Genomic DNA, 12126 nt, shown 5'->3' on the forward strand with positions numbered 1-12126 from the left:
GGGATGTGATCATTTCTCTTAAAAGCAGTTGATATCAGCTACAGAGTAACTGCTCTGTTTTACTTGGTGCCTGTTTAGTTACCATGTGCAAACTTCTTAGTAAGCTCCACTAGTGATAAAACTCCCAGATTCCTCTGCTTGCCACAGAGGACAAACGTAGTGCTTTTTTTCTGGGGGTTAATAGGCTAAGCTATTCACCAGGTGCTGTCATATTACAGAAATCTCAGTGCCTGTTCCCTGCTTGTCTATAGACCCTCTGAGATAGTGTCAAGCAGAGAAGTCTTCTAGATACTCTATAGTTTTGCTGATTGAGGCTGTTTTGTCAAATAGCTGCTCTTGTACATCCTCTCAGCTGCTATACAGCTTGTGGTGAATGTGCTAATGAGGTGCAACAATTAGCCAAAGATCAAGCTCTTGCTCTGTGATTTTTGCCTTGGTGGTGTTGAACCTGGGTGGTCAAACATTACAATCAGAATTTGGACGCACTCAGAAATTCTTTTGAGGGAGGGAATCTTAAAGCTTCTACCTGGAAATAGTTACTGATATGGAAGAACACGCTGTGATGTGATTCCAGTTATAGTTTCAGTCCTGATAATTTGTTGCATTTGAAACATAGGCTGGTATTGAGTTTGTATACAGCAGTACTATGTGTGAAAGGCTGTAATGAGTTAAACCAAAGTTAGTTTCCTGTCTGAGTGGGTAGTACGTGTGTAGAAAAATGCAGTAGGGCAAATACACAATGGTACCTCATCCAGTGTCTTAACTTTCCAGCATTATGGTGACATGTCAAGCCAGAGGTTATATCATTCAGTGACGCACAGTGGGCATATTTTGATTTTTTTCAATTATTAACCAGCCACTGCTCCTGTATATGACCTTGCTTCCAGCTGTATTAAATGATCAAGTGATGCCAATGTATTTACTGAGCTACCGTGCAAGATTTCAGTACTTGACATTTGAAACCTAATTAACAAAGGCTTGAATGAACACATTTCTCAGACTTGAGATAAGATGGTCAAATGCAAGTGCATCCTATCTATACAACACTGAATTCTAAAAGTATGTTGTTCTGTGTAGCTAAAAAGTGAGACTAGTTGTGTGTATTTGAAATGGACGAGATCAGTCAGGAGGCAGGAACCAAGCATGGCTGGTCAAACTGAGGGATGGAGAGGCACAGACAGTGGAAGCAGGGATACGTGGCTTGGGAAGAATATAGAGATGATAGCTGGATGTGCAGAGGTGAAATCAGGAAAAGCAGAGAACTGAATATGGCAAGTTATGTCAAAAAGAATAAGAAGGGATTCTACAGGTACACTGTTCAGAAGAGGTGGGACACAGATGAGTGAGTGTGTGTACCCACTCTGATAAATGCAAAGGGAGAAATGGCAACAACAGATGTGGGGTGGGCTGAGAAACTCAGCAGGTTCGTTACCTTGGTCTTCAGTGGCCTTCAAGTCTGAAGGTCAGCCTTGTAGGCCTTCCTACATCTCTTACATCTGTGCATCTCTTGGCAGGAGCTGTGGGGAGCAAAATCCCTCCAGCTGTAAGTAAAGAGAAGGTTCAAGACTGCCTAATGAGACTGAGTGCGTACGAGTCTATGGGGCCTAATGACATGTGTCCATGGTTCTGAGGAAACTGGCTGGTGTAGCTGCTAAGCTGCTCTCCAACATATTTGAAAAGTCATGGTTGTATGTATCATAAAGTCGGCAGTGACTCAGAAAAAGGGAAACATCACTCCTTTTTGAGGAAGGGAGCTCTCATGAACAACTGGCCTGTGAGCTTCACCTCTGTGCCTGGGAAGCTCATGGAGAAGATCTTCCTGAGCCTGACCCACCAGGTTGCCTTCTGTTATGGACTAACAGTATTAGTGGACAAAGAAAGGACAACCGATGTCATCTACTTGGATATCCGCAGGGCTTTTGACGTAGTCCCACATAACATCCTCATCTGTAAAGGGGAAAGATACGGATTTGAAGGATTGGATTAGGAAGCAGTTAGATGGTTGTGGGTTGTGGTCAGCAGCTCTGTGTCCAGGTGGAGGCCAGTCACAAGTGGAATTGGTGCTCTTCAACATGTTTGTCAGTGACCTAAGGCAATGGGATTGAGTATATCCTCAGCAAGTTTACAAGCAACACCAAGCTCAGTATTGTAGTTGACACAATAGAGTAACAAAGGTTGGAAAAGTTCTCTAAGACCATCTAGTCTGCCTGTCAGCTGATTGGCACCATGCCACTGTGCCCTGTCCCTCAATGCCATGTTTCTGCACTTCTAAGAAGCTCCACTGCCTCTCTGGGTATCCTGTTTCAATGCATTACCTCTCTTTTGGAGAAGAAATTATTCCTAATATCCAACCACAACCTCCTGTGGTGCACCAGGAGGCTGTCCTCTCGTCATAGTGCTGCTACCTGGGAGCAGAGGCCCTTATTTCCTCATACAAGCCGGAATGCTGTTGGCCTTCTTGGCCACCTGGGCAAGGAGTTCAAGTTGTTGGCTCATGTTCAACCAGACATGGACTAATGCGTCTAGATCCTTTTCCTCCGTGCATCTTTCCAGCCACTCTGCACCAAGCCTGTAGCATTTCATAGGGTTGTTTTGACCCAATTGCTAGAACCTGTTCTTGGTCTTACTGAAGCTCATCCTATTGGTTTTAGTCATCAGTAAAGATATTATGGCACCATTCTGACTCCTGGGAAACACCACTGGTGACCAGCTGCCAGCTGGGTGCAACTCCATTCCCCATCATGCTCTGGGCCCAGCACTCCAGCAGTGTTTTATCCAGTGAAGTGCACACCTGTTGCAGTCACAGGCTGCAGCTTCCCCAGCAGAATGCTGTGAGAAGTGGTGCCAAAGGCCTTACTGAATTCTGTATAGTCTGTCTGCAGCTGTTCTCTCATCTACTGGGCTGTAGAATGAAGTCTGGTTGGTCTGACAGAACCTGTTTGTCACAGATCTGTACTGACTGAGCCTGATACCTGGTTGTCCTGCACATGCCACGTGATCACAGTCAAGGCAGTGTGCTCTGTGACCTTCCCTGATACTAGGATCAGGCTATAGTTCCCTGGACAATTTTGAGAAATTGGCCATCTGGACCAAATGAGGTTCAGCAAGGAAAAGTGCCAGGATGCTGTATCAGGGTAATGCAGGCTATGTGTTCAGATTAGGGGAAGAACTCCTCAACCAACTTTTTTACATGGTGTGATAGTAATGAGACATGGGGGAATGGCTTTAAATTAAAAGAGGTGAGATTTAGGTTAGATGTGAGGAAGAAATTCTTCACCCCAAGGGCAGTGAGGCCCTGGTACTGCTGCCCAGAGCTTCATGTTCTCTATCTCTGAAAGTGTTCAAGGCCATGAATGGGGCCCTGGGCTGCCTGAGCTGGTAGGGGGCAACCGGACCATGGCATGGGTCACGACTGGATGGGCTCTAAGGTACCTTCCAACCCAATCCACACTACAATTCTGTGAAATAGTTGAAATGCTTTTCTTAATGTAATGTATGTGCTTTATGACACAACAGCATTTTAATTCGGAATTGCTCATTTTTGTGTTTCTATAAATGCAAGTGCTGTGGTTCTTTAGCAAACTTATTCTGGATTGCTTTTCTCTGTCAAATGTTCTGTTGGCATAGATGTTGATCAGATATATTTGACTGGAGGTTGGTTAGTTTTTACAAAATAGAGTATGTCTGGGAAGGAGTATCAATGAGAATGAGTTTGTGCTTTTCTTTTACAGACAAGAGAAAGAGCACAGCCGCCGATGGCAGAATGAGTGCACTTCACCGGTCTGCATGTGCTGCAGAGCTTCCTGCAGAGACCACGGCACCCAAGCAGGGACAGAACTTGTGGTAATAGATGCTTTATAGCTGCAAAATGCTCAGAATATAAAGGTCAAGGAAACTATACATAGAAGTCACTTAATAGGTTCTACTATGTACCTAGTCCTCCTTCACTATTTAACAGCTGAATTAGTTTATAGACCTGCCAAGACCTCTGTTAGTGATATTACTAGTAGTGAACAGCAAATGGGCAGCTGATCCAAGAGGCTGTAGAACCACTCTGATTAACTTAATCAAACTTAAAGCCAGTCTAAACTAACCCTGTAAAACACTACTTTGGTGTATTGATTTTATATATTTTATGATCAGAATAGTTATTATGTGAAAAGATCTGCTGTGGGTTTTTTGTTTGTTTCTTTAAATTCTGTTTTTGGTTTTGGCAAGCCATATTTTAAACAGAAAGGCTGGGGGAGCAGCGACTAATCTAATTGTCTAGACTTTTCTTCATGGCTCATCTTATCAAGCCTGAACTGTTGCTCATGGAGTCCTTCAGCACGTGAAGTTAGTCTCTGTTGCTGTATTTGGAGCCATAAGTATGGGCTGCATGTTCTTGTACTGTGTAATACATGCAGAGCAGTCCACCAGCTCCTTTCTTCCTAGGTTTCACAACAAGTTGGGAGTGTGGGTTTGTCCTCCTATAACACCATTATGTGGAATTGTTTTTTGTTGCTACTGGTTATTATTACTGCTTGGCAAATTATTCTTGCATGTGGACAGCCATATATCCCTTAAATACTTCCTAATGCAAAGCAGTAGCCATCATGTATTCTTCTAAGTGAATCAGATCTTAAACAGTCTACCTTTGAGCATGTTTGACTTGCTTCATTGACTGGTTCTGTCAGTGTCTTTAAATATTAAAGAAAGTCAGTGTCAAGTGTTGCCTTGGGATTAGGAGCAGTTAAGTGTTCTGGTAAAAAAAGGAAAAAATGGCTACAGCTATACATACCAAATTACTTATGAAGGACTGTGTTTATCCATTACCCTGAAAAGTAACTCTTACAAAATACTGACACATGCAGCTCCTTTGTAAGCAATGGCTTTCCCTTAGAATTTTCTCCTGCTGACATACAAGTGGGATTACTTCATCTTTGTAAAATATCACCAGTTGTGATTTGAGCTGCACAGTGTAGTTCCACTGAGCTGCTGTGAGTCAGAAATCCTTTACCAAAGGCATTCCTGCTCTCCCATCAGGAACTGTTGAAGAGACATGTTTATGGACAATTTTTGTACCTCTCTTCCCCTTCCTTTCATTGTTAGAAGATTGTAGGAGATAGACAAGGTGAAGGTACACAGGAAAATCTCTGCTAATATTGCAGTGGGTAGTCTCTCTTTCAGTCTAGTTCTTTGCACATCTTGTCACGATGCCAAAATTCAAGAAATTGGGTATTCCCAGAGCATGGGTGCTAAACAAGAGGTTGTAGATTTTATGAATCACAAGAAAGTTCTTTCAGCTCTTTCTAACTGCCTCTTTTACTACTACTTCATTTAGCAGAGATGGGAATACATTTTTCCAGTAGAAGGGCAAATTACAAAAGAAAAGCCATAGCTTGAACTACTAGTGCACATTGCTATGAGCTGAAGGTAATGTAGAGCCAAATCAAATGAACTATGTGATACAGAACCCCTGTAAAATACTCAACCTCCAGGCTGAGTTTGAAAAAGCTCAGCATTTGATACAGCACTGCTGAATTTCTCAAACAAGTTGGCAATTCTTGATGAGAGGATTGGAGTTGTTACCAGGCTTAAAAGTGCTTTATGGAGTCATACACTACAGGAGAAGCAGGTGTTGCCTAATCTTGGGGCAGAATTGCATTCTACTTGTGAAGAACAGCTTTGTAAGAAGTGACAAGAATATTAAACCAAAGCATAGTATGGTGCTTAAAAAAAAAAAAAAAGTAACTAAGAATTGTATTGTTAAAAAAAAAAAAAAGAAAAAAGCATGAATTGGCAGCCGGAAACCTAAAATGCTATGAAGGTCTTTCTCAGAGATTGTGAAATCATAGGATCATTAAGGTTGGAAAGGACCACTAACATAATTAGTTAAAACCCCAACCGTCCCTACAGTCCCTTGGTGTCACATCTCTACAGTTCCAGAACACCTCCAGGGACTGTGACTCCACCACCTCCCTGAGCAGCCTGTGCTAACGCATCACCTCTCTTCCAGAGAAGAAATTATTCCTAATATCCAACGTCCTTGTCCCCTGGTGCAACCAGCTTTCTTATCCCCAGGCAGATCTACTCTTCTTCCTATCTTGGTATAATTTGCAAACTTTGAGTGTGTGTGCTCAGTCCCTTCATCCAGATTGCCAATAAAGATATTAAACAAATCTGGGCCCTAGTGGTGACCAGCTGCCAGCTGCGTGCAGCTTAGTTCACCACCACTTTCTGGGCCTGGCCCTGCTGCAGTGTTTTACTTAGCAAAGTGTACTCCTGTCCTAGCCACAGTCTGCAACTTCTCCCAGTGTGAGACAGAGGCTTTACTAAAATCTAGGTAGATTATGTTCAGCCTTAACCTCACCCACCAGATGGATCACCTGGCCATAGAAGGACCGTCTTAGTTTCCATACTAAGTGTTGCCTCTTACCTTTAGGAGTGAAAGTTAATGAAAGTTTTTAAGAAACTTGGGGAAAAGAAAAAAAACAACAATAAGGAAACACACCCAATATGATTTGTATCAGGATGAGGAATCTATTAAAAGAAGGTTTGTCTAATGACTGTGCTTGAGTCTAATGGAGGAAATGAAAAGAAACATAAATTGAAGTACAGCCTAAGGACAAAACAGTTCTCAGTTGGGAGCAATCTTTATTTCATAAGATCCGTTGTTACAGGGCCTGGCAGAAGCTGAAGTGCCTTAGGTTAAGAAGAAAGTTTTTCCCATGAGCAAATAATTGACTGGGAAACAAATTACAGAAATAGTGTGATGTTAGTGGAGAATGGAGAAGTCTCCTTAAGAAAGTGCATTTTATATTGATGTGGTAACAAGGGGTCAAAAAATTAAACTAGAAAATGGCAGGTGTTGTTTGAAATAGGGCAGAAAGGGCTACTTCAGATCTCCTGATCTCCCCAGCTTGCTGCTACTAGCTGTGGATCTTCTTATTTGTGCCTGTTCAACAGAGCAGTTGGAGAAGTCACTGAAAGAGGGGTTTGTTGATGCACATGCGTTCTTGTCCTGGAAGTCAAGAAGACTGTCAAAGAGCTGATGCTGAAATCTGCAGGAGCAGGTTGAAGAAATGTTGCCATATGCTTGCTTTGCTCTTTTGCCACTCAGAAATAAGATGCTGGTGATATATATATATATATATATATGTGTTTTGGTCTGGCTCTTATGTTATATAATGTCTTTTATTTCTGTTTTATCTGGTGATTGTTAGCAGTCTTTCCTACCATACATTTGCCTGTTTTTATTTAATGAACATGTCATGCCTGTGTGCACAGTTCTCACAACCAGGTTGGTAGCAAACAATGAAAATGAATGGACTGATCCGGATTTACACCTACAAGTGAGCAGAGGATACAGTGGTAGTTTTTTAAAGAAAACCGAACTGCTTCAAACTCAGCCTTTTTCTGTATTTTCTGTACCGTCTGCATTAATTTCTCCTGACAGGGCCACCAAAAGCCATTTCTACAGAAAAACAATAAGCACCCTCTACTGAAAGACTTTTCTTTAAAGCTCTAGAACTGGGGAGAGCCTTTCTGACAGCTGTCACCGTTTACAGGTTAGCTTCTATGAAAGGAAAAGTGGTAACAACCTGAGATCTGTTATTTCAGGGGACAGCAGCAACTAGGACTTCCCTACAAGGAAATTCATATTTCTGTTACAATATTTTGCTTTCTGGCCGTTGCCATTGATTTCCCTCTGTCTTGAGGATTCCTGTTGGCTTAGATGATACAGAATTGTCTCCTCCTTGGTTGCTTTTTCACATTGTCCTTGCATACCCTGAAAGGCCTTGAAACTGCACTGAAGTCCTTGGATGCCTGTGCCCCACTTTTTTTTTTTGCATACAAGGACCGATTTGTCTATAACTCATAATGCAGCATGTGGTATATAGGAGGTTTCATTTCTTCGTGTTCTGCTTTATCTTCTGCCACTTATCTTTTTCCTATTAGTACATCTAAAATGAAATTGAGTAGCCTCACACTACATATAGAACATCTGTAGCTTTACCTTGCTATACTTAAATTAAGTCTTTGAAGTCAGTACCAAATTAACTCCATCAATGGTTTTTCACAGTCTTGTTCCTTTTCACCTTGAGAATGGGAGTTTATAGGACATTGGTAAGGGGAGAAATAGGATCTGTACTTGCCCATGAGCTACAGGAGCAGTATCACGGAAGTGGTTTTTGCTTTCAGTACTTTGCCTTCCAAAAGAAGAGGGCCTGCTGTCCCATCCTACAAGTAGGGCTGAATCATTTTCTCATTCAGGTTATAAATGTATGGATGTTTGTCTAGCTTCTGTCTTTTCCAGGCTGAAGAACCAGTCTCAGTTCTAATACTGTATATATTCACTGATGTGGCTGCCTATTAAAATCTCCCTGGTAAAGTTTCTGGGCACTTGGTCCTTGAGGAAGTCTTTTGTCCGTACTTCAGTGTTTGTGAGATGCATATGTACCTTCTGTCAAGAACCATGGATTAATTGAAACCTTTCTAGTATGTTAGTGTGCAGTAGGCTTCTTACTCATCCTGCTCAGAAAGCAGTTGCATTTTAAAAGTAGTGCCATCTCTGCAGAGTAACTCCCATTGTTCTTCATCTATTAGGAATACACCATGGTATGACGGGTACCCTCAGCAGACAATTTGAGTTAACCATACGTGGGTGCTGACAGATTCCATTCTCACGCCTATATTCTACAGATGGAGTTTCCCTGTTTCTCCAAACCCTCCAGAGCAGGTACTGATCCTGGGCTCATCTAGATGTTGTTCTCCTGATTTCTTCACTCCATAGTCTGCAGTCTAGGTTTTATACCTTTCAATCCATCTCTTGCAGTATGAGAACAAATGGGAATATTCAACCCACATGAAAGTGAACAGCTCCTTTTGAGTGAATACTTGGGTCACATCCCTTCTGTTATGATTGCTGACCAGCCTGCTAGCTTGTGCTGCCAGATGTGTAAGGAAAGAATCCTGGTTGTTATTTAGGCCCTTAGCCTAGACATTTTCCCATTTCAGTTCAGTACGAAGGCCCCCAGTTAGTCTCGGTTCTCCCACAGGCATCTTTTCCATTACTTTGGATTGTGTTACTGTGCATAAGCGCTATGTCAAGCTACATGAATGGCACCAATTACTATCCCCACTTAATAAGAATCACAAGCTCATGCTCTGTTGTCTCCTCAGAATGCTACCTCTCTTAGTAGTGTCCGTTCTCCCAGTCTTGTGCTGGCTGAGCCTTAGTTGGAGGTGCATGTGGTTCCTTTGGGGGTAGGGAGTGCGTGGAGCTGGTTTGGGAAGCAGGAGCTGTAGCAGCACATAGCAGCACAGTGTCACCAAAGACAGGTGCATTTTTGATGTGTTTATATTGTGTGCATTTGAGTTTAATCTGATGTAGAACAGATCCTACTCCTAGAAGTCCTAGTTCTTACTCATAGAGGATTGGGAAAACTTGCAGGTGCTCCCCTTTCCCTGTCCTGTTTCCTTCTCAGCAGGAGCAAAGTTGTGTTAAGGCTTAGCCCATGGGTGTCTAACCTTTTGTCTTGACTGGGCCACAGTGAATGAAGGAGAATTGTCGAACGCTGTATCTGCAAAGGTTGCTCTGGAAGTAATTTCTCCTATTTCAGTGGAAACTACAACAGATACAAAGAGCACAAGAGCACTATTTAATAGAGCAAATTCTCAGCCACCAAACACTCCTTTTCAATGTAGTCACCACCGTTATCTATACATTTTCACCAGTGACGAACAAGAGTCTGCGTGTTGCACTTAACAGTCTGCACTGGTGGAGCTGACCCACTGTTACTGTGCTGAAATGCACCACCCATCTCTCACAGTGCTCACATCCACTGTTGGTCTCCATCAACATTCAACAAGTGCCCATGAATGTCAGTGGGTGCTATTTTTTCTGCATGGAGGAGTTCAGTGACACATGTTTGCTTCATACACACTTCCATGTTAGATGCATGCCATTCTGTCACGTGTAATGGGGCATTGGTGGGAAGGTTCAGCCTCTCCTGATATACCACCAACCTCTGACATTGTGGGCTGACATAAAACAGGAGGCACTACTTTTAGAACAGCCCTTATAAAATATGTGATATAGTTAAGTTTTGTTACTTATATACATTATTGTTGCTCTCTCTCTAACTTATTTTAATAACATAAAGCAAGGGGGCTATGTAACTGTGTTTCTGGGAAACTAGTTTGTCTGTTTGGTTTGGTGAAAGTAGCTGCAATTCTTAGCGAGCTCTCAAAGTGTTCATTAGAGATTTTGGATGAGATTTTACTCCTCCTGTAATTTGCCCTTGAAAGCAGTTGTTCACAGATGTTTGTACTGCCAGAACACAGTGACATGAACGAGGAGTCATGAAGTGAGGGATGTTTCTCTGGTAAGAGGGCTCATAGAAGTCTGGTAAAGAGACATGATCAAATTTTTTATTACAATTCTGTAAATTCTGTACATTCCATTTGAAAATTTGCAAGTCATGTTTTTATGTCAACTGAAAATGAAGTCTCAAATAAGCCAAAAAGTTTATTATTTTGTTTGCAATCTTGAAACCAATTCTCAAATTCTTTTATCAAAACACCTAGCACAGCTGCATGTTATCTCTGTTCACAGGACTCTATTTATCCAGTGTATCAAAATCCATAAACTTATTTGCCATAACTTGAGTCAGCGCTGCACTGCATCTCCCCGTGCCTGCTTTCAGCCCACACAGGTCAGCAGGTCAGTGCACTGGTGTTCAGTTGGTGCAGAGTAATATTTTCGTGCTGGGGCAGAGCCAGCACTGCAGTGAAGTGGTAGCCTGCATGCAGTCCACAGGTTGGACATGCCTGATTAGCCCCACCTCTCTTTCTTATAAGGATGTTCCTTATCAGGAAGTTTCCTGCTTTCTCATTCTGGCTAGCAGCCTGTGTTGTCTTTCCCAAGACAGTGTAGTTGGAGAATCCAAGTGCCATATGTTAACTGTTTCCAGCAGCCTTTCATTTCTACTAGAGAGGAAAGCTGTGCAGGATATTCCCCTCTTAGGTCTTGGAGGAAAGCTGAGAAAGCTGTGGCAGTGTCTTCTCAGATATTTCCTAAATGACTCGCAGGTCACGTCAGTGATTTTATGCTGTTTTATCATGACCTAGGCAACCTTCTGAACACTGAGAAATAGTGCTCTTTGGGTATCTGCAGTATGACTGGAAGCTTGTTATATGCTATTCCCACACTGTGGCAGGTACTCTGTACTTAAACATGGTTTAGGATCTGTCTAAAGGTATACCCCAAGGTTTTGGAAGCAAGTTGATGCTAAATAATCTTGAGGAATGTCTCTATTCAGTACAATTCCAGTAGATTTAGAAACTCCAGGCTTCGTGGGGATCTGTGTGCAGACCGTCTAGCAAATGTAGGAACACGTATCAGATTGCTCACCTCAAGTTGCATCTGCAGGAAAAAGACAGGAATTGTATTGTTTGACATATAGTTGCTATGGGTTTGTGTGATTGTCTCTTGAATCCTGTGATAAGCCCTTAATTGCTTTGGAAGCATCTGTGCTAGGCTCCAGTGGGTGAAGTATATTTGGAGCTGCTCTGTCCTTTTTCTTGTAGCATGAGTGTGCAGAAGTCAGTGTTGTCCAAAAGGTCTGATCTCAGTGTGTCAAGTGAGAATGCCCTGCAGGGTTGGAGTGTACTTAAGAAGATGATTGTCAAGGGACTGTTTTTCTTCTGTTATTAAACAATTAATTTTATGTTTTATTAGAGTAATCAATTTAATAAAGAAATGCAGGTTGTCAGGCTGTTCCCCTAATATAACGTATTAAAGCTGTGAAATACTTTCTTTCCAGTTGAGATACTTAGTAAATATTTCTACCAGGATTAGAGCCTATTGCAGATACTGATATTCTAGGAGAGTAGGGCAGCACCTTTCTCTAGTTGTTGGTTGGTTCATCTGAATTTGTGCCCAAGAAGAAAACTTAGATCTGAGGTCTTCTCTGTGACTGATGAGGATCACGTCATGACGGTCACTTTGTGCTTGTTTCCATTCAAGGTTTTTTTGATCCTTCAGTTCCCTTTTTGAAGGAGCTATTAGCTACATTTTTAATTTTATTTTTTGTAAGTAATCTCTGAAACTCAGGTCCACCACTGCTCCCACCAGTACAC

At 42.1% G+C, this 12126-nt stretch overlaps 1 protein-coding gene across 4 annotated transcripts in view; it reads left to right on the forward strand.

The window, feature by feature from the left end:
- BAZ1B (bromodomain adjacent to zinc finger domain 1B) overlaps positions 1–12126 on the forward strand; it is a 49686-nt gene that overhangs the window by 20716 nt on the left and 16844 nt on the right. For all 4 annotated transcript variants that reach the window (XR_010621923.1, XM_065731662.1, XM_065731663.1 and 1 more), the window contains exon 10: positions 3732–3843. Coding sequence is in view for 3 of the 4 variants with exons in the window: in XM_065731662.1 (XP_065587734.1) it covers positions 3732–3843 (112 nt within the window). In the remaining variant the exon portion in view is untranslated. The remainder of the gene's footprint in view (positions 1–3731; positions 3844–12126) is intronic.

The sequence above is a fragment of the Cyrtonyx montezumae genome, unplaced genomic scaffold, assembly GCF_038088225.1.
Source record: "Cyrtonyx montezumae isolate F1298 unplaced genomic scaffold, pur_monq_1.0 scaffold_15, whole genome shotgun sequence".
Classification (NCBI taxonomy): domain Eukaryota; kingdom Metazoa; phylum Chordata; class Aves; order Galliformes; family Odontophoridae; genus Cyrtonyx; species Cyrtonyx montezumae.